The sequence below is a fragment of the Lytechinus variegatus genome, chromosome 2, assembly GCF_018143015.1.
Source record: "Lytechinus variegatus isolate NC3 chromosome 2, Lvar_3.0, whole genome shotgun sequence".
Taxonomy (NCBI): Eukaryota; Metazoa; Echinodermata; class Echinoidea; order Temnopleuroida; family Toxopneustidae; genus Lytechinus; species Lytechinus variegatus.
In genome coordinates, this window is record NC_054741.1 from 4,437,126 (window position 1) to 4,460,620 (window position 23,495).

The 23,495-nt window shown below is 35.9% G+C and overlaps 1 protein-coding gene across 1 annotated transcript; it reads left to right on the forward strand.

The window, feature by feature from the left end:
• The first annotated feature begins 2,152 nt into the window (after positions 1-2,152).
• LOC121407113 (bactericidal permeability-increasing protein-like) lies at positions 2,153-23,307 on the forward strand. Its single transcript, XM_041598044.1, has 16 exons — positions 2,153-2,398; positions 3,602-3,701; positions 8,337-8,453; positions 10,782-10,855; positions 11,707-11,800; positions 13,460-13,511; positions 14,327-14,390; positions 15,091-15,179; positions 16,320-16,499; positions 16,861-16,926; positions 18,141-18,308; positions 19,867-19,934; positions 20,920-20,962; positions 21,676-21,739; positions 22,527-22,603; positions 23,155-23,307. The coding sequence occupies exons 1-16, from the start codon at positions 2,224-2,226 to the stop codon at positions 23,212-23,214; spliced, it is 1,491 nt and encodes a 496-aa protein (XP_041453978.1). The 5' UTR covers positions 2,153-2,223; the 3' UTR covers positions 23,215-23,307.
• Positions 23,308-23,495: the final 188 nt, after the last annotated feature.

Genomic DNA, 23,495 nt, shown 5'->3' on the forward strand with positions numbered 1-23,495 from the left:
TCAAACTTTCAATATATGGAACAATGAGCCAACAACAAGGCGGCAGTTCGAATATCAGTTCGGCGCCCCTACATGTATATAGGTCGATCATCAATTTGCCCCCCCCCGTTCGAACATTAATTCGGCCCCAGTTTGAACATTATTTTGGCATCCCTTCGAACTCAATTTGCCTTCCCTAGTTCGAATATCATTTCGCCCCCTAACTCGAGTATCAATTTTGCACCCCCCCCCAGTTTGAACATCAATTCGGCGCCCCCTAGTTTGAGTATCAATTTGGCGCCCCCCCTACCTCGAACATCGATTCGCCCCCCCCCCCCTCCCTAGTTCGAGTATAACTTTGACGCCCCCACTTCGAACATCATTTCGGCGCCTTCCTAGTTCGAATATTAATTTGGCGCCCCTACATGTAGGTCGATCATCAATTCGCCCCCCCCCCCTCCCCGTTCGAACATAAATTCGGCCCCCAGTTCTAACATCATTTTGGCATCCCTTCGAACTCAATTTGCCTTCCCTAGTTCGAATATCGTTCCCCCACCACCCCCCCCCCCCCCTAGCTCGAGTATCAATTTTGCGGCCCCCTAGCTCGAACATCGATTCAGTCCCCTCCCCAGTTCGAGTATTAATTTGGCGCCCCCAGTTCGAACATCATTTTAACATCCCTTCGAACATCATTTCGGCGCCCTCCTAGTTCGAATATCAATTCGGCGCCCCTACATGTAGGTCCAACATCAATTTGGCGCCCCTAGTTCGAATATCAATTCGGCGCCCCTACATGTAGGTCTCCCCTTTCTTTTCTTCTCTTCCTCCTTTTCTTTCCTCTTTCTCTCTCTCTCTCTCTTTCTTCTCTTCCTTTTCCCTTACCTTTTTCTTCTTTTCTTTCCCCCTTTCCTCTCTCTTTTTTCCCTCTTCTTCCTTCCCCCTCTTCCTCTCTCTTTTCTTCTCTTCTTTTCCCCCTCTCCTCTCTCTCTTTTCCTATTTTCTTTCCCCCCTTTTCCTCTCTTTTTTCTTCCCTTCTTCCTTTCTTCTTTTTCTTCTTTTCTTTCCCCTCTTCCCCTCTTTTTCTCTTTCTTTCCCCTCTCTTTTTTTAGCAGAAGGGGGGGGGCAAGACCCCCATGGATCCGCGCCTGCAAAGAGGAAAAGTTTTGATACAATTTGTCTCTCAACATTATTAGTAGCAAATTTATTTTGTTCTTACCACAAAACTAACCCGATATTTAAGATTTATTATAGATAATAACGAATCAAACTTGAAATAATTTACAACATTTTAAGCCTGATTAGCTAAATTCTAGAGTTGACTTATATAAGTTTTGGACTTCATATTAGTAGGTATTCTGTAATGGACCTATATATGTACTGAATTTCATATTGTTTAACTCCTATAAAATAAACTGAAGTTAGTTTCGGTTACAGTGTAAATCTTTTAAGAACAGCTGCAGTGACGCAATATGCGGTATCATAAAATTAATTTGAACTCTTATACTTAAGTTAGTTCCGCTTATAGTCTAAATTTTTATATTGAGACTCTTCATTTTTTTAAGGTAAGATAAAAATTAAATTAAATAAATGGACATGGTTTCATCTTCGATAAGGAGCTCTTGATTCAATAAAATGCAATGACGAAGGCCTAATGAGTTTTGAAATACGATCAATCAATCTTCGAATGCATCACCACGCCCCCAACTCCCACCCTCGCTCTTCTATCTTGTTCACCCTTCTTTTCCCAACCTTTTCTCTCACCGCCTTGTCTGTATGTATCTCTCCCCCTCTCTCTCTCCCTCTCTCTTTTTTCTCTCTCTCTTTCACTCATCTCTCTTCATAATATATCGGTCTCTCTAGCTGTCCGTTTTTCATTCACCCGTTACAAAAGGATAATAAAATATTTATTCTATGGGGATATATAATGTTTGCCCTGTTTTATGTTCAGATCCAATATTTTGCGTGCTAATTTTGTTATAGAGACTCACCAAATCCCCCACTCCCTCCTTCCACGCCTGGATTTGTCTTTTATTGAATCTTCCCAGGTTGATCATTGACTATGAAACTTTGACATAATCAATAATATGTCTTTCAATGCAAATCATGTTAGTTGCGAAACTGAAGTGTTGTATCTCAAAAGTCGAGAGCATTGCTTTTCCTTCCTCATTTGGTTCTTGAATCGGAGCAAGAGAGTCAGACGATTAATATTCTCCAAACTCCATCAAAATTAATCCTAAATTCGTTATGTCGACGACGAAGAAAATCGGTTCGAGGATCTTGATGGTCCTTGTAATGGGTTGGTCCCTCTTCCAGGTGACGGAGGGGTCCAAGGAAAGGTATTACCCGAAATGGAAGCTGGCTGGCTGGAACAAGCTCCCAGGATTCAAGGCAAGAATAACTCAGAAGGGTCTCGACTTCTGTGAGTATGCTAGTTGGGTATGACGTTTGAAATTTAAGTAAGGCAAGAAGAATAACTCAAGGGGTCTCTACTGATGTGAGTATGCTATTTGGGTATGACGTTTGACATTTAAGTAAGGCAAGAAGAATAACTCAAAGGGTCTCTACTAATGTGAGTATGCTATTTGGGTATGACATTTGAAATTTAAGTAAGGCAAGAATATCTCAAGGGGTCTCTACTTATGTGAGTATGCTATTTGGGTATGACGTTTGAAATTTAAGTAAGGCAAGAATATCTCAAGGGGTCTCTACTTATGTCATGTTATGTGAGTAGAGTTGTGCCTGTTGAGTTAGAGTAAAGTAAAGTACTGATATCTCAAAATTCTCTCATTTTCTCAGAGGTAAGGGCTATTTAGTTGAATCTGTTGATGACTGAAGTAATTCAAAATGGTTTCAACTCTTGTGAGTATATTTATAGAAATTGGTTGAATCTGTTGAGGGTTGAAGTTTAAGTAAGGCAAGAATAATTCAAAACGGTATCAATTTCGGTGAATCTGATGAATATGTTGATGATTGAATCATAAGTGCGGCAATAAGAAAAGTGTTCCAATTGCTGTGAGTATCAAATAAACGGTCTATTTGATAATAAAACCCAACGGGGCTCGATATCGTAGCTTTACATATTTGCTTGAGTCTATTGAGCTTTGAAATTTAAGCAGTTCATGAATAAATAACAAATGTAATGCATTCAAAGTACATTTTTGCCAAGCCGTACTGTTCTTTGAATTTTAGTACACTATTGTAAGAGAAGATTGTAAAATATAGCCCGGAAAACAACCTCTCTTTTCCTTTCCGAGTTTGAGCTCATAAACTTTTTCTAAGCCCACGGCCTCAAGAAAAGCTGAGCTGAAAATAGTTTTGGGGTCTTCAAGCTTAATTATTTTGAGAAAACCTCAATCAAATAAGATTTCATGAATATCCTTTTTAGACATCCAAATGTTTCCACTGTCTTTAAACCTGGGCCAGCGGTACCAGTGAGAGGCTGAGCAGACTGAGCCTCTCGCCCTCGATCCTTCCCACTGTCATTCCGTAAACCTGTACAGAAATATGAGATTTTTGGGCATGTTCACATCCCAAACTTAAAAAAACGTTGCACGATCCGTGTTTATGTATTCTTTAATGATTTTTATGCTATAAAACGTTCATGGGTTGAATTCTGTTACAGTCAAAGATGTCGGCATGAAGACACTTCAGGCAAAAATCGGAAAAATGCACATTCCAGATCAACATGGCTCGTCTGGTGCAATTGAATACTCTGCAACTAAGTAAGTTATTGTCGTTCATTCATTTAAAACATTCCGGATCCCTCCTACTCCCTCCAGAATGTAGATGGGAGGGCCCCGTTACCATGGTTACAACGTTAAGCAGCCTGTCAGAATCAACGATTCCATGGATGTTACCATTTTAGATGACAAAATTGCAACGGGGGCCTCGGGTCAACTACATGCTTAAAAAGTTGGGCAAAACTTGGTATTTGGGTCGTGTATCTTTAGTTGGATATTCTGAGCAATAATTACCAAAATTGAGCAAATTTATTAGTAAACCCAATTATTGTTTTTATTACCCAATTTGGATACTATTTTAACCAATAGTTGTGTGGACACTATGTTGCCAAGTGATGGTTAAAAATTTGGCCTTGTTTGTCCAACCTTTTTAAGAGCGTATACCATCCCCACTTCTAACTGAACGGGTGCTTTGCAGGGGGAGGGGGGCATGGGGCAAAGTTCGGCATAACATTTCGAAAAAAATTGTTTTGTGCTAGTACGATATAGGCCTAACATGCGTGTATTTCCAAAAATAGTGAGCTTTTTCATCTGCCACGCCTTCATGAAATAATGTATGTATAAATAAAGTAAAACGAGTAGAATTATAATCTTATATCAATTCAATTCAATTCAAATAAACATTTATTTTCCTCCATTTTACAAAGTTACATTCATTATTGTTCACAAGAATACACTTCAAATCAATTTCTATAAAGAATATAAATATAAACAACTTATGTGTAAAGAGGAAGGCGTATGTCCCTAGAAGCATAATGCTTGTGGCGGGATACGCCTGTGGACAAATATATACAATACACAAAATACAATACAAAGATAAGAAGGGCGAGGAAAGGAGAAGAGAAGTAGAAAAGAAAACGGGAAGAAAACGAGAGAGGGAGAAGTGAGCAGGAAGGCGGGCGGGCATGAGTTACCGAGTACCGAGCAAGTAGAGCGTACAACAATGTATGATGGAGAGAGGGAGAGATAAAAATAATAATGCCGCAACATTTGCACATTATTCATGTTAACTTAAGATCAAAAGGAATGTAAGGTATTATGATATTCAAGCATAGGATGATAAAATTGATTTTTTAATCTTAAATTTTAAGCTAGTTGCTGACAAGGATTTTTTTATGTAGTCTGGAAGATCATTCCATATTTTGGGGCCAGAATAACGGATGTTGTGTTGAAAGATAATCTTTTTGTGTTTAGGAATATATATTTGGTTATTTGTTCGGGTATCAAAATGATGTAAATTTGATACATGCGTAAAGAAATCACGAGAATTTTCTGGAATTTGAGAATTTAAACACCTGTACATAAAATTACATTGCTGAAGTTTATTGATGTCGTTAAATTTCAGCAGTTTCTGGGAATGAAATAAAGATTTCGTGTCTGTTGGTGGTATGATGTCGTTCACAGAAATTATACGCACAATTTTATTTTGAAGGGAACATAATTTTTTAAGATGGGTTTGGTATGTGTTAGCCCAGACCAAATTACAATAATAAAAATATGGCAAAATTAGAGAGCAATATAATGTACGTAGGACCGGTTTTGGAAGATAAAAGCTTAGGCGATACATAATTCCGATATTTTTCGCTACCTTGTTTTCAATTTCATTTATGTGATGTGACCATGTTAAATTACTGTCAATGATAATACCAAGAAATTTTGTATTTTCAACTCTGGGAATAATTTGATTATTAATGATGAGGAACACATACTTTATTTCGTTTTTAAAATATTTTTGTGTGGTATAGTTGGTAGCCCTATTTTTGTTACCTAGTTTTTCCAGCAATATTATTTTCAAAGTCGATTTTCAAAACTACATATTAGTAATAATGTCACGCTGTAGGTGTCCAAAGAGGACCACAAGCTGCGGTGTCAAAATAACACCATAGAGATTTAATATAACCAACAAGTGTAAAAGTAATAAACAAATGTGGTGTAAATATTAACAACCAGAGGTGTTGAATTAACACCAAAATATTAAATCGGAGTAACGCCCTAAATTTGAAATGTGAAACAGACATACACAGCAATATACCATCGATAAAAAATGACGGGTTGAGTTTGAAACGCAAAATGTACAGTTTCATATTTTTCGTTTTGCATTATTTCATACATGATGTAAAGCATTCTATCAGAATAGACTGCCACATTAACTATGTTGAAAACCTAAATACAGGTGTCCAGTTCTTTTTTCGTTATTGGTTTCCATCGCTTATTGTGGGGTACATTTTGACAATTTCACTATCCGGTGCTTGAGAAAGCCAATGTTGCTGTGTTGTGCATCATTATAATCCTGTTGTATTATATTTCGCGTTACTTTGTAATTTGATTGTTGAAAATTTAAAATGAAATTAATTCTTCATCAATCAATAAAAGAAATATAAAGCAGATCGAGTTTGTAATGATAATCTTAGTACACTTAGTTATGATTCATGCCAAAAAAGTTTTCAATATACTATGTTTGTTATGTTATGGAAAATGTATTATATACGAATGATGTGATTGCAGAAGTAAACAATAAAATCAAATCAAATTAAAAAAAAGTGGATTAAGTTCTTCAGCGCGAATTAGACAAGAAAATATGCCCAATATCAATTTACTTTTAAAACTTTAAACTGTTTCTAAAGCTCTTATTATTCTCCCCATTCCCGTCTCATCTTTCAAAGAGAAAGTTCGTTGTTTTTATTTCCTTGTATCGGACTTCTAAGAAAGTGTAAATAATTTGGGCTAATTTTAGCATAGGCCAATCATTAGAGAGTTCGCATGATGTTTTACATAATATTTAGCATTATGCGTGAAAATAAAAGGCGGGAGTAGGTTTACGATGCAAGGGGTTCAACTATACATTTGTTCAAGCTCACATCACCTTTATGCGGAGCCTTTATGAAGGTGCCATCGACTTGTCGACTTGGCGAGATACTTTTTCTTGCCATGTCGACATATAAAAATGTTATATGTCAACATAGCGAGATATTTGGACTCTCGCCGGGCCTTGGACACTTCATATCTTGCCATGTCGACATGTAATGTTTTATAAGTCGACTTGGCAAAATAAAATATCTCGCCATGTTGACATATAACGTTTTATAAGTCAACTTGGCAAGATACCGTATCTCGTCAAGTCGATGGCACTGTAAAGGCTCCGTACCTTTAAAAAGGTTTTCTTTTGTTTTGTTTTAAGTCAAACCCTGGGGTGGCGAAAAAGGACAACCAACTTCCATAAAATTCATAAGGTTCATATCAAATTGTCTTCAAAACGCATAAATTAATGAAATTAAATTATCAATTCTATTTATTTTAATATTTACAATTATAACAATGTACCATTCTTGAAGAGCCGATTATCTCATTGCCTATTCAACGGCACACTATACCGCGTCTTTAGCTCCAGCTGCTAAAGGCGCTTGGTACATTAAATGAATTCTGTCGGGTACCCTATCACTTCACCTGGGTTGAGTGCAGCACGATATGGATTTATTTCTTGCTGAAGGAAATTTTGTCATGTTAAAAAGGTTTTGCAAATTGAAAAAAAAATCGTGATGACGTACTCGAGTCCAGCAAGGATGAGTGATGAACAAGAACAGCTTAAGAGGGGGAACCTAAAGATAGATTAAGAAAAGGGAGTATTAAGGAGATTACCAAAATGAGTAATCCGAGTAGTTTGCAACTTTATATATTAAATCTGTTATTAATTTTTAATGACAACCCCCTCCCCCCACACACAAAAGGAAATCAAAATACTCTCACGCCACTACTGCTCGAACCTATACTGATGATCGATAATATACCTGGGCCCCATTTTGCAAAGAGTTACAATACTATTGATCCAATCAACCACAACTATAGAAAGCCAGCTACGTCAACATCTAAAATACATGTTCGTTCAAAATATTTTCTAGCTATGATGTTTATTAATACATTCACAGTTTTATTGACAAGTCGGTAGGCTTCTATTTGTTTTCAATGGACATTTAGCAAATTTCCCAAAGTAAAAATTATGACACTGGTGGACTTCCACATACTTGAAGCTGATCAGATCAATCATAACTATTTGTAATACGGGTCCCAGGTATTATTATGATTCTATACTTCCTTGTTGTTTGTAAACTACATTTACAGTTGCTCCCATTGTATGCCAGTATATGTGCAAGTTTCCCTTTCTATGTGGCATAAAATGGTTTAGATTATTTCAATGTGTAATAGCTCACTGAGATTTTGTTACCTTTTTATAGCTAAATTCATTGTGAACCTCGTTGTAAATACGTTTAGAAGTTTGGTTCCGAAACAATACACATCATCTCGAATCTCACATATTAATGACAAATAGGGAAAAACATTGGATGATGATACATGAATCATGGAGGAAATGAAAGTAGAGAATTCGTTATGTAAATACGCAATGTTATTCATAACCAATATACAAACCTCTCTTCTTTCAGTTAGTTTCATCGAAAATCAATCGATCTTCACCTTTTCGAGCTGTAAAATTGAGGATCTCCTTCCTCAAAAGGGAATCTAACCCAGATAAAACATTCCTTTAATAAAAAGACATAAAATGGTATCAAAATTGAAACTTGTTTAAAAAATCATTCGTTGTTGTTTACGTTGTTGTTTTCATAGTATCAAGATTGTATCCTTCGGTTTACCAGCCTCCATCACTCCTAATGGGGACGGGCTGAGGCTTCAAATGAATAAGGCTTCTTTCAACCTGCACGGGGATATCAGTTATACAGTCATGTAAGTATGTGCGTTTTGCCTTTTCCGGGACATATTATATATAGTCGCAATATTATGAGTTGCCACTACGACCAAACTACATCCAAACTGTTATCCAATTTCTAAGTATATAGAATTTATACAGGGAGTTGTTCCACGATATTGTGCGTAACTACTACGACCCTACAACTACCTAATTGCGATCCAATTTATTAATAACTTGTAATTCATAAATTTAGAAGCTTCTTAATCTCACGATCAAAGCGCCTTTTACTCTATGAACTTTGCAGTAGTTAAAACAACCATGCTCAATTTATTGAATATTGATTATTAATCATTTAACTTTGACATGTCAGATTGTTAACACTTTGCTTTATAAAATGCTAAACAACTACTATAAAATTCATACAGTATGCAACAATGTATGTATAAAAATAAACAGCGTTTTTACTATATAGTGCTTAATAAGCTCAGAATTTTTAAAATATTTTTCCAGCGTAAAATCATGTGTTTTTATGTAGTTTAAGATCGTTTAACTCTCACTTTACGTTAAACGTTTAATCAATTACTTTATATTGCTACTGGAAATAATATAGTGTTGTATACAGTGTATTAACTGAATGTGGAGATGTTCATAATTTCTAAATGCTCCCGTCGAACAGGACAGTGTGATTAAATTTTGCATTGTGCACCACACTGTGATCACACTGTGCAACACTTTTTTTCTAGCGGGGATATTCTTACTGTATTCGATTTTATACCACAGGAAAATTAGTATGTTCTTATTCTGGTAACATATATATTATTTCAATCCATATGTCTTTAAATATGGCTTCAAGTGATCAAAATGATGGTAATTTGACAAACTGTCTCGGTTTCTAGATGACACACTGTTGATAAAGTTGGTAAATTGGTAAATTGCCTATCGATATCACAACCTTACTTAGTCCTGTATTGTCAGGAAAATAATACAATGTGTGAATTAATATAGATTACTTGATGTATATAGGCTGTATTAAAATTTAATGTTAAAAGAGAAAGTGTCAAGCCCTCTTGATATGGAATATGCCAAAAATATATCACTGTTACACCCCAGTTCTCATTGTACTTAATTACTTTTTATGACTACTTCAATATGGTGTGTCTTTTATTTTTTTTTGAGGGACATAAGGGTTAATTATATTATCTCCTCTGGTAGGGTATGGTATGGTAATTTATTTCTGTCAATAAATTTCAGCAATACAAAATCAACTGATAAAAAGCATAAGTGTATACAAACAGCTAGAAAGCCTCGCTCAGCGAAAGTGACGTGATGGCACCTTTGTTTTACAGGAGGGTCCTATGTATTGAATTACAAATTAACGCTAATTATACAACAAAAATCAGGAACGAGGGGAAAAAAGAAAATAACAAATCACCTATGAAAATACCAAGTCAAATATAATGATGGCAACAAGTACTTTACTAAATGTGATGAGAACGCCATATCATATCATCGTAGCAGTAGTAGTAGTGGTAGTAGTAGTGGTAGTAGTAGTGGTGGTAGTGGTGGTAGTAGTAGTAGTAGTAGTAGTAGTAGTAGTAGTAGTAGTAGTAGTAGTAGTAGTAGTAGTAGTAGTAGTAGTAGTAGTAGTAGTAGTAGTAGTAGTAGTAGTAGTAGTAGTAGTAGTAGTAATAGTAGAAGTAGTAGTAGTAGTAGTAGTAGTAGTAGTAGTAGTAGTAGTAGTAGGAGTAGTAGGAGTAGTAGTAGTAGTAGTAGTAGTAGTAGTAGTAGTAGTAGTATAGTAGTAGTAGTAGTAGTAGTAGTAGTAGTAGTAGTAGTAGTAGTAGTAGTAGTAGTAGTAGTAGTAGTAGTAGTAGTAGTAGTAGTAGTAGTAGTAGTAGTAGTAGTAGTGGTGGTAGTGGTGGTAGTAGTAGTAGTGGTAGTAGTAGTAGTAGTAGTAGTAGTAGTAGTAGTAGGAGTAGTAGGAGTAGTAGGAGTAGTAGGAGTAGTAGGAGTAGTAGTAGTAGTAGTAGTAGTAGTAGTAGTAGTAGTAGTAGTAGTAGTAGTAGTAGTAGTAGTAGTAGTAGTAGTAGTAGTAGTAGTAGTAGTAGTAGTAGTAGTAGTAGTAGTAGTAGTAGTAGTAGTAGTAGTATAGTAATAGTAGAAGTAGTAGTAGTATAGTAGTAGTAGTAGTAGTAATCATGGTAATAGTATAAGTAGTAGTAGTGTATGGTAGTTTGTCGAAGGTGCTAAACAATAGTGAGGGGAACATGGGGAAGGAATGTTCGTGTGATCGCAGAATGGGAGCATTAGCTACAGCACGATAAAACTTGACTGTTTTCGCTTCTAATGTTGCTTTAATTTAGTAAAATTATCACTAAATCTGGATACTTTGACGGAAGACTGGCTGACATCTCTCTTGATGCTTCTATCCGTATAGGTATGCGATGATATTCTCATTTTAAGACCCCCCCCCCCCCTCAAAAAAGAGGGAGAGAGAGAAAAACACAAACTCCTCTTTCGTGGAATAAATCACATCACAATCAATATATTTATCAATTGATTCGTAAAGCAGGAAATGGGAAGCCTACACCATTGCCGGAACCACCATACGTGTATCCATGTATTCATAAACGGAAGTGGGGTGGGAGGGGGGGGGGTCTCCGAGGAAACACCGCCAAACCCTCCCGGTCCCTGCATGGGTACATCACTGGGTTACCCATCTCCGGACTTTGGGTGTGCCTCTGCATTAACATACACACTAAATTGTAAATACCAAATCATCACTACTTTTTCATTTTTGACTTAATTATTATTTTGATTGTTTGTTTGCATGGGTTAGTTGGGTGATTCTTTCCCTTTTCTGCGTATTGTTCAAATATTATGTTATTTTATTTAGGTCAGCCATGCATAAGGTAAATTTCTTTTAGGCCGCTACCCTTTCATTATGATACTTTATTTGTGTCCATGTCTGATATATTTCAGGTTTGTACTATTATATTGTTGTTTTCATACTGAGAAAAATAAATTGAATTGTATCGAAATCAATGATGAAATGAATAGATAAGTAAAAAAATGTACAAATTAATCAATCAATAAACAGAGATATAAGAGGCTGGAAGTAAGCGGAAATTGCAACTTTCAAATTAAAAAATAAAGGAGTCAGTAAGCCGGACGCACACAAAATATCTACGTAATGAGTACCCAAACTATGTAAGGATTACGAATTTTACGACGAATTGGAATATATGCCTTTCTTGTTAAATAATATTTTGAATGATTTCCATATAGGAGTGGACAATAATGGCAGACCATCAGCAAGTGCCAAAAATTGTAATTTCCATGTCGGGTTTGTAAAGGTAGAACTACACGCTGGATCGGCTTGGTACGTATGAATATAAATTTATCATTTTGTAATTATAGTGCTACTCTGTTTCACTGCATCTTCTCTATAATTTCCATGTCATGATTACAAAATTGACAGGGGGTGGGGTATTGGAATGAGAATGCTCTCTTTTCCGGGTAGGGGACAAGATGGATATTCACTATTCAGTGCATGTTATACTTGTTAAAATGAAATTTCAAGTCATTATCTGTTGAAAAATATACATTTTTTTAATGTCCCATAGTGAAGCATTCCCCCTCCCCTCATGTGCCGTAACAGGCGAGGGGCAGGTTGCCCCCTCTCCGGCGGATTTCTCCGGGGAAATAAAAAAAAAACGGGAGAAAGAGAAAAGTGAAAAAAAGAAACAAACTAAAAAAGAAAAAAAAACGAAAGGAAGGAAAGGGAGAAAAAGGGGGGAAAAGGAAAGGGAAAAGAGAAAGGAAATCTCAGTCAAATAGTAAAATGGGAAAACGTAATTAGGAACACTTAAAAAAAAGTTTACCCAATATTTGGTAAAACGGGAACATGCATGTTTGCTGGGTAAAATTATACCAAATACTTTGTAAAGCTTACGAAATGTTGCATTGAAATTTACCCATAAAACATGAATTTGCCCAATATTGGGAGAAAAAATACCCAGCAAACATGCATGTTCCCTTTTTACCAAATACTGTGTAAAATTTTACTCAATCTTTTTGAGAGTGAAAAAAGGATAGGAAGAAACGAAGAACATGTGGGAAAAAACAAATTATCCCAAAATATTAATAAATTAGCATGATTAGTAAGAGTAAAATAAATTAAAAGATGACAAAATAGCACGGAAAAAGTGATGGGAAAGGGAAAGGGAGAGAAAAGAGGCAAACACAAACGGGAAATAATGGTAGAATGGAATGAGCCAAAAGGTAAGTTGAAAATGGAAGAAAAGGGAAAGGAAAAACAAAGAAAATAACTGAATATCACGAAAATATTTGGTTTATTACACAACTGCGTTGAGTTAATGTGCTGTGTAAAAGCTATATAAACTTGTGATTTGATTAAGAATAGCAGCTATCTGTAAGATATTTAAAATGGCTTAGTATTTTAAGAGGTTCGGGGCGGAGCCCCCGGACCCCACTCACATAGTACTTGCGTAAGGCAATGGCCCCAAAAAGATCTACAACCAAGAATAAACAAGAAGAGGTAAAGTGTAAGATGTGATTATATTTTCAAAATCTATTTCAAAGTTAGATTCTCATGAAAATGTGATTTTTTTATCGCTCATCACTTCGCTCGCCTAGGACTTATATTAAAAAAGTTTTTATTTGCTCGATACGACATGTCTGGCCCCCTCAAATTTTTGGCTTATTACGCCACTGCCTGTACATACCATGATATGACCGGGATTTTTTTGTTCTTGCCCCCCCCCCCTCCTAAAACACAGCCATAAAAACATTTTTTTTAATAAATGTTGATTACTTCAGAATTTCAGATAAAAGCATTTTAATGCAATATGGCTCTTTCAGAATCTTTGGACCCTGTCTCCAGAGTCTGGTCATGGACTTATACATGGTCTTGTAAACAATCATGCATAAGCTGTCTTTAAAAAGTTTAGAATTAATCCATTTCCAAGTGGCACTTACCGTATTATTAACTTGGTCTTAATCCAATCTCTATGTACAGGAAGTATGATGAAGAAGTCGCTGCTCAACTGAAACAAACCTTGAATCATCAGGTAAATCGATGGGTATTTGTATTCATTAATTTATTCATTCTATGTCATTTTCACTTTACCAAAATTTACAATGTAAAAGCAAAATATCATATCCCGTTTTAGAAGATGGATTGGAAGGGGTTCTAAAATAACGGGATTATTACGTAAATTGAATATAGAGGAAAGAAAAGTCAAAGAGATAATAATAATAATGTTTTATTTACCCATAGTAGCCACTTCAACTTAGGAAACTGCGAAACCAGCGGGTCCTGCATAACATAATCATTTCGCCAATCTAAATGCTGAGCGCCTATAGCAAGAAGGCAGAAGGTTCCATTTTAATAAGTCCTTGGTACGACTCAGCCATGGGTCGAACCCACAACCTCCCATTCATGAGGCGGACGGTCTACCACTAGAGCTTCCATGCAAATAACTATTATTCATTTAGATAAAATAGGACAACTTCTTCATTATTCTCTTGATGACATGGACCGTTGAATTAGTGACTTTTAATATATCAATAAAAATGAAATAGAATGGAATAAGCAGTGAAATGAATGCATGATGATACACTTTGCAATTACAATAATATTGCATTTTCCTTATCCAATTTTGGATATTTCTTATCAGGGATTTCTTGAGGAACCTCTATCGGGGTTTCCAACACTCTAAATTTATGTCATGCATATTGTATGTTCCTGTGAGATTTTTATATCGGAAAACAAATGAAACAAATTTGTAAATGAATTGTTTTCTTGGCATACAATAAAAAGCAGTATAACTAGATAATTGGCATCAGTAAAGCATAGACAATATCAATTTTTACTTTGCTGCAGGTCTGCAGTAACGTTATCAAAGCTATCAACACTGATCTAGAAAACAAATTAAGAGCATTGAAAGGTAAAATTTTTGTTGCAATAATAATGATAATGATGATGATGAGGAGGAGGGATATGATGATAATGATGATGATGATGATGATGATGAATATGATGATGATGATGATGATGATGATGATGATAATAATGATAATAATACTACAACTAACAATAGCAATAATGATAATAATTAATGATAACATATGGATTTATATAGCCTACTTGCAAACAACGTCGTTTCACGACAGCGCTTTCAACAATGATATGGAACCTGAAATGATACTAATACATACATATAAATATTACTGATTAGAAAACAGAAATTTGAAATTTACTCGTTCCAGGATCTTGGGGCACATGTCTAAAAAGTGGTCAGCAGTGTCGGTATGTGTCCGTGGATGTTGCTTTAATAGAACACAAGTTACATATACAGCCTATTATGATGAGGAGTGAATTTAGCATTTCATGAAGTTGGCGCGCAGAATTCTGGAATAAAATGTGATTTTTTATATAAATCAAAAGGGTCCTTCACAAAAACATTGTACGCCATGAAATGGCTAGAGAGTGCCCCGGAGAGTGCTCACTCTGCCCCACTGGATCCGAATACACATGCTTGAAACATCCACAAAAATGAATCCAAACTATTATGTATTTTATAAGAAACGTGTAAAGTAAAACATTACGCTGCATGATTGTTATTTTTAAATTTTATTTACATATAGTGGCTATGCTCTACAAAGACAAGTTTAAGTTTGACTACTCTCTCGTAGAAAGCCCATCGTTCAACACATCAGTCGACACAGCGCACAAGGTAAGCTTCTATCGACGAGCGAGTCCTACATTCAAGAGTTACTCACAAACCATTTGCTAGATAAATCTGGTTTTACGTCATGACTATATAGCGTCTAGATCGTGCTCTAAACAGTTAACAAGTCTAAATCAATATCGATATCATCATCAGCAGCAACACAATTTTCACCACTACCACCATCATCATCATCAGTGCACCACCATCACCACCACTACCACCTTTACCATTATCATCATCACCACCACTACTACCACCATCGTCATCATCATAATCATCATCACAATCACCGCCAACACCACCAATATCATTATCATCGTCGTCGTCATCAACAACACCATCACCACCATTATTATCATCATCATCATCAACACGATAATCATTATCGTCGTTGTCGTCATCATCATCATCATCTTTTTCTTCTTCATCATCATCACCATCATCATCATCAAGACCATCACCACATCCACCATCATCATCGTTATCAGCATCGTTATCATCATCATCATCATTTTCAACACCATCAACATCATCATCGTCATTATAATCATCATCATTATGCACCACCATCAGCAATATCTTCATGAACAACGTCTTAAACGATTGCACTTTTTATGACTAAATTTCCCACTTAAATGTTCAATGTATAACAATCAAAGTTTTTAACTTAAATACATGGGAGCTGTTTCATAAAACTGTTCGTAAAATTTCGCATGACGCAACTTGTCCTTCGTGTTTTAACACAGTGGACCAGCTCGTAACAAATAATCAGTATAACATTCAAATGCTTGTTAAGAACAAACCCGGAGAACAAAAAAAAACCCTCTACAAACATAAATAAACTATATCATGTGAATTTAATCGATTGAAGACAGGGGTCCGTTGCAGAAAGAGTTGCGTTTAAACGAAAGTCAAAAAATCAATCGCAAGTCCCAAATGCGCGCTGTTGATTGGTTGAAAATCAAGTTGCGCGCGATTGTTAGAGTTGCGATTGATTGCAACTCTTTCTACAACGGGCCCCTGATTCGCACCAAAAAAATGTGCCACACTGTGTAAAGTCACGTGTAACTTTTATACAAATGTGTTGATTGCCAGTCAGCTTGAATACTGGATTACTTTCATCACTTTATTTTCATGACGCAGGGTGAAGCTTACCCGATCGGAAATGCGACCGAATGCCCCATACCTATACCAGTAGTGCCACAGGATCCGGATAAGACTTCAAAGATGTTGTTCCTGTGGGTAACCGACTACCTGCCAAACTCTGCCGGTTATGTCCTGCAGGAGACCGGTCAGCTCCACCATATACTGACTCCAGATAACGTGAGATATCACTGTGTTTCACAGATATTCAGTAGGTATACAATAACCACGTTTATACAAATAAGCGGTGACAATAGATCTCAATTTTCAATTCCCCTATCCCCGAGAAATTATGAATAGAATAAGCAAATAAATTTATTTGTTAATAAATGAATGAATAAATAAATGAACAAAATGCATACACAATCGTGAATTCTGTGCCAATGATACCGTACTTGTAACATGGAAAATTCATATCAAATCATCATCTGATCCAGGAACTTTCCAAAGATGAGAATGGCATCTCAAACTCTGGTCAGTACATAATCGAAAACGTAAATTAATTTTGTATTATTATTGTTGTTTATTCCTATTATGTAAGGTGCCTCCGGAACAGAAGAAATACCTCAACACGTCTAGTATGGCTGTAAAAATGCTCCTTCCACAGGTATACTCCCTAAATTTCTAAGTAAAGTACGAGGAAACATGCAAGAAACATAAAGCATAAACAAAAATTTGATATTTTCAGCTTCTCGTAATATTTAAGACCATGTTTGTCCTAAGTTAAACTTGACCTTAGAATATGGGTCAAGAATTGCAACATCTCCACTTCCTGAGGAACATCCTATATTCTGTAATATCTATATTTTATCACAATCGTTTATTATCTAAACAAACTATATTTTGATATTTTTTCTGAGGTATCGAGGACGACAAGGCCCGTAAAAGTTGAATGGTTGCAAAGCCTAAATTCACTTCAGATATTTTTTCAGATGCTATCTTTATTACCTTTTCATTGGTGTTTATCATTAAAAAAATGGCAATATTCAAGTTTTCTTGATGTATTTATTACACAAAAACACCGCTAACACCGGTATCTGCAATATATACTTTTTGAAAAGATCATTTAATTAAATTTGAGTATATCATAATCATAAGAACAACAGCATTTATGTATCACGTGTATAGTACATTAGAAGAGTGGTTATACACATAGGCGGCGGAAGCGGGGGGGACGTGTCCCCCCTAAATTTTAGTTGAGGGTTTTGATAACTTTTTTTTTTTTTGGTGGTCAACTTTTTTTCCTGCGCCCCCCCCCCCTAAAATCACGTGGAACACTTCCCTGAAACATGTGTTGTCCCCCCCTAAAATTTACGTTGATGACCTTTTCCTTTTTTTTTTTTTTTTTTTGCTTGTCAACTTGTTTTTTCCTGCGTCCCCCCTAAAATTACGTGGACCCCACCTGAAACGTGTGTTGTCCCCCCCTAAAATTTACGTTGATGACCTTTTTTTTTTTTTGCTTGTCAAAACATTTTGGGTTAGCAACTCATAAAATTTAGGTTTTTGGGGGCGCTTGTCAAATTTTTTACCTGTGTCCATCCCAAAAATTGAAGTTGGACACCCCCTAAATTTTCTGGCTTCCGCCGCCAATGGTTATACATGTATATAGGAAGACACTTAGGACAGAAAAGACAAAGGTTGGGATTCCCTGAATAAAAGAAGAAAGTTTTATAGGCCACATCTTGTGATGATATCAGAATAGCGTAAAGATGCAGTTTTTTTTTTCTTCGGTATTGTTTTTTTATATCTGTATTAATTGTCCAAAATGTTAAAGCAATAATCGATGACTTCTTACTTCCATGTTTATTTTTCCACTCACAGATCAGCAAACTCTACCCAAACATGGCAATGATGATTAGTCTGAACAGCACTCAAACTCCCACGGTCAAGATCACATCGGATGGCATCGAGGCTGTCTTGGTCGCCTACTGCTCCCCGTACGCTATCCTTCCAAACAAGACCAAAGCCTTCTTGTTCACACTGAGCGTGGTATATATATTACGATACACTCTTAAAGAATAAGGGGTTGTTCGGTATCTGAACCTTAAAATGTGCAACCCAGTGATAATAAGGTGCAATTTTGCACAATCCAGGGGAGCGTTTCATGAAAGAAAATAATTGTCGGACGTTTTATCAGACAGAGCCTACCCCTATATACGGTATAGTACCAGTGATTTTTGGCCTATCAAGTCGAAGCATAGCTGTCAGATCTTACAACTTGTCGGACGAATAATGTTGATAAAAATGATTCCCAGGGGGGGGGGTGTTCTGGAACTGGGATTTTGATTGATTTCTCCATGAAATAATGGGGGACTTACAGAGATATGACAGGGAAAAGACAATGTTCAAAATATTGATTATTTACAATCATAGCGGTGTCACATCTTTAGGAGAAATGACAAAACGTATATCAAAAGTTATGCTAGCTTTCAAGAATAGCACCCCAGGGTCCCGTAACAGAAAGTTTCGCTATTTTCATGATTGGTCAATACTCAATGTAATCAATCTTAGGAATTAGCCCCACAACCGCTGTATGCATGTTACGGGGTTAATATAAATATAATTATGAAGGCGAAAATTACCTTTGAAAGGTGAGGAGGCAATTTCATGAAAGTTGTCAGTATTCCAATTGTTTTCATTATCCGACAGTTACTATAGTAACAGTGTGTCTCAGCCAATCAAAATCAAGGGAAGTTGTAAGATATGACGACCACTGTTGATGAAATGCTCTTTGAATGATCCCAGCCCAAGCGGTTACACTTCGTAATTCCGAAGGTTCGTAATTCCGAAACACGTAAATTGCCTATATACCTCGATGTTCGTTAATCCGAAAACGTAAAAAGGTTCGTTAATCCGAACATTTGTGACGTTATTCCGAAGGTTCGTTATTCTGAAGGTTCGATAATCCGAAAACGAAATAAGGTTCGATGTTCCGAAGGTTCGTTAGTCCGAAAACGAAATAAGGTTCGTTGTTCCGAAGGTTTGTTAGTCCGAAAACGAAATAAGTTTCGTTAATCATTACGTTTTCGGACTAACGAACCTTCGGAATTACGAACCTCATTTCGTTTTCGGATTAACGAAACTTCGGAATTACGAACCTCACTTTGTTTTCGGACTAATGAACCTTCGGAATCACGAACCTCATTTCGTTTTCGGACTAACGAACCTTCGGAATTACGAACCTTCGGAATAACGAACCTTCGGAATATCCGAACCTTCTGAATAACGAAGCTTCGGAATTATGCGGCCCAAGCATGCCAATTGGGCATTTCTAAATGTGATATAACGTTTGACAATTTAATCACAATCTAGAGTTCGTAGCATTCATCATGAATCGCTTTGCTAAAGATTTATATTCCTAAAAATAACATTTCCTTTGTATGTCATGTATAGTATCTTTATGGACTTAATAATACAGCCTATTGTCAAAATATGAGGCCTATACTAACGATTTTATTTCAATTGTGGGAGAAGGAAAAGTGGAGGGGAAATTTTGTAAGGTTTGCCTTCATTAATCGCAGTTATCTTTCCATATTTAAAAATGCAGTCCATCATTGCAGACTTAAACGTCGGCCTGAAGGCGACCAACATAACATGGAATATTACGTCTTTCAGGTAATTTTTGTGTATAACCTTTTTCAAAACCCCTCTTTTTAAGGAAAAAAATACAATAAATTGAAAATACTTTAACTGTTACACGGAGACGCTACCAGTCGGTAAAGGTGGAAGAATACACAAGCCACAAAGGGGCGCAGAACGGTTTTAAAGTCCCCATCCCCCCCAACTCGGCTCCGCGGCCCCTGCTTCATAAATGGCAGATCGCGATTCGCTCCTCGGTCCTACCAACACTTTGTGAATCATGATCAGTTCGACATGTTCGGATAAGGATATTGATGATTTTCCCGATCTTAACATTTTTGCTTGAATGTAGTGTACCCATATTCAATTGTTAGTAGAGTTTACAAAGAACTTTAAATTGTCTAAGAATATAAAAGTAAATTGTAGCTCATTATCAATAAATCATTAAAAATAAAACGAAATTTGTATATGTCCAATGAGGATATTTGCCAGTTTCCCATACTTTTTGTTAATGTTTTGGTCAAATTCCGGGACATAAAAAAGATGGGCTCACAATCAAGCAACAGTATCACATGTAAAACTTAATTTGGTCAAGGAACGGTTTCGCTCTGAGTATGCTTAATTCTATTGCAGCAGCCCCTTAAACTCAAGATTCGATTAGGTTTAGGTTTATATCTTGGACTTGTAGTGGCAATGGGCAGATTAATATACTTGCTTGTTTATTCGTATTGCAATTCACTAATCTTGTAAAATGGTATATACGCGGATCAAGGGGGAGGAGCGGGCGTACACCGTAACACTCCCCCCCCCCCCCATACTACACAAAAAAAAAACATTTGGGTTATGACTTTTTTAAACTTTTTTTTTAACAAAATGCACCCCTTCAAAAAACTCCTTGATCCGTGGCTGATATTACTTCTTTGATTCTTTGTCGAGAAAATGTGCGTTCTACAAGATATCCTATAATACATCGTCATTCGTCTTGTTCTTTTTATCCTCAATCTTCATAAAAAATATATAGAACCGTTTTGAAAGAGGTTCGCTCTGAGGTGGGGCCGATTTCGGTGAGTATAATATCCATATTATAATATGTGTGGGGCAGTATCTTACTACTTCCTAAAAGGACTTTTTCTGATTTTTTTTCCATTTTAGCTGTCTCCGCTGTGTCAATAACAGGCCATGAAACATGCATACCCTTATTTTGCAGTCACTCCGACAAAAAAAAAAGATCAATAGACCGGTCTGGGTCCCGGATCAGATTACTCTGACAACCGGGTCTATTGGTGCCACACCCATTTATTGGTTTAAAAAAATAAATGATTGATAATAAATAAAACAAGGTCCCTACTAACATGACTAACAAAGAGCCAATTGCGATCGGATTCTATCAACAACAACTTCACTATAGAAATACAGCAACGCCAGTATCTACATAAATTAAGGAAAATTTCATGGCTACGACCAAGAAAAACAAAATTAGAAAAGTAAAGTAAGGAAAGTGGAATAGTAAAATTTATTATATTTCTCTTAATATGGTAAAAAAATCTATGCAAACATCAGGTTTTGTATTGATTTCTTTGTTGTTGTTTTTGTTTGTTTTTGTTTTTGCTCGATCGCATCTGTTTAGAACTTTTGCTCCATCCAACATAGACCGGCCCATGATATTTCAATATGAAGCCCCAAAAGAATTTGTTTTTTACCCATGCTCGGCGAGCAAGAAGTATTCCGTGTTGATTGGATTTATACTCAAACTGTCTTTACTCTTAACTTTCAACAGATCTCAAAACTTCAGAAAGCTGTTGACTTGGCTATTAAGACGTCAATACTTCCGAAGCTTAACAGTAAGATGGTCATCATTATTTTCGTCTGAAGTAGTACACTGTTAGAAAAAATAAAAGAAGTTCCTGCAGCAGAGTCTCGAGAACACCTGTAATCTTACCGAATTGCGTAATCTTACAGGAAATTGGTAAAAAAAACCCGTGATTTTACAGAAAATAAACAGAAGATTTTGTAGAAAGCAATAACAGAATCATTCTGTAAATTCATAAAACAAGAATTTTTCTGCAATTTAACAGAACAGGTCTGTTTAAAAAGGGGAAAAGGGTGTTTTATTCAAGGAAATTTGTAAGATTCCATACATCAAATACCAATTTCCTGTAAGATTACGCAATTCGGTAAGATTACAGGTGTTCTCGAGACTCTACTGCAGGAACTTCTTTTATTTTTTCTAACAGTGTATATACACATTGTATTTTCCATATCGCCACTGGAACGCTCCATCAGTTTGTTTTCATGGATTATTATGAAATAAAAATGTATTATAATTATTCTTTAATGAAATCGATTTTAGTCTTTAAAAAAATATTGGCAACTTAAATTACGACATTGAACTTATATGATATCGTCTCGTTTTCAATGTTTTATCTCTTTCCTTTATCATCGTCATTACCATGATTACTACCATTATCATAAACATCACAATTCTTCTGCCTCCTCCTCTTCTTCTTCACTTTCTTTTCTTCTTCTTCATCTTCCTCTTCTTCGACGCAAAATACAGACCAACAGAATAGTGAACTGAGTAAAAGAAATATAAAAGTAATACACTGAATAACTTTTTTATGTTGCCAGAAATGGGCATGGCTGGAGTTCCTCTTCCGAAACTGGATGGCTTTGAGATGATTAATTCATCCATCACACCGGGAAAGGTATAAATTCAATGAACACATTTCAAGGAATTAAGTTGGATATTTACTTTCTGTCAGTTCCCTGCAAATCACGTCAGTTATCACCTTTTCTTTGATTCCTTGAAATATCCAACTGTATAAGGACTATGTAAAAGAAAAGAAATTTAAAATTTTATTTGTTCACAATTTTTTCTCCTCTAGTAAAGTAGACACTGACTTTTATTTGCCCGAGTCCACAGCCAGAAGCAACACCATGCCTATATCTAATTCCTTGACAATGATAGTGAGTGAAGGCGCAGATGACTTATTTCCAGTTTAGTCTCTTCTGATAATTTCTTTGTTCGTATTATATATATATATATTTTTTACCTCTTTAGGGGCTGTAATATACAACAGTGTGTTTTTAGCGTCCCACTTTTTAAAACAATTTTCATAACTATATTACTCCAATTTGTACCGCAATGGTTGCATTTCTCCTCTGTTATTTCAGGATATACATATTCTATAATAGATGACTTTAGAACGAAAAGAAAAGTACTTCATAATTTTTTTTCATTTTTATTGTTTTACAGGGTTTTCTCAAGATTGGAACTGACCTCATTTACACCGATCAGTCGGCCGACGCCATATAAGAATATTACTAACGTTTTCAACGTTTTTTCTTTCAAATAGAATACACAACATCAACATTAATGTGTCAGATGGCAATCGTGCACTGATCAATGCAATGTTAAAAAAAACTTCATTCGAGCAAGCGAAACAAGAAATTTGATATTGACAGATTTGATAAACTTACAGAAATATTTTAAAAGACAAAAGGCTTGATGAAAATGTTATAGATATTATGGTCGACCAGAATCTGGAACAGTTTAAAAGACAAGGAAATAGTCATTGAACAGAATATTCAGTAACG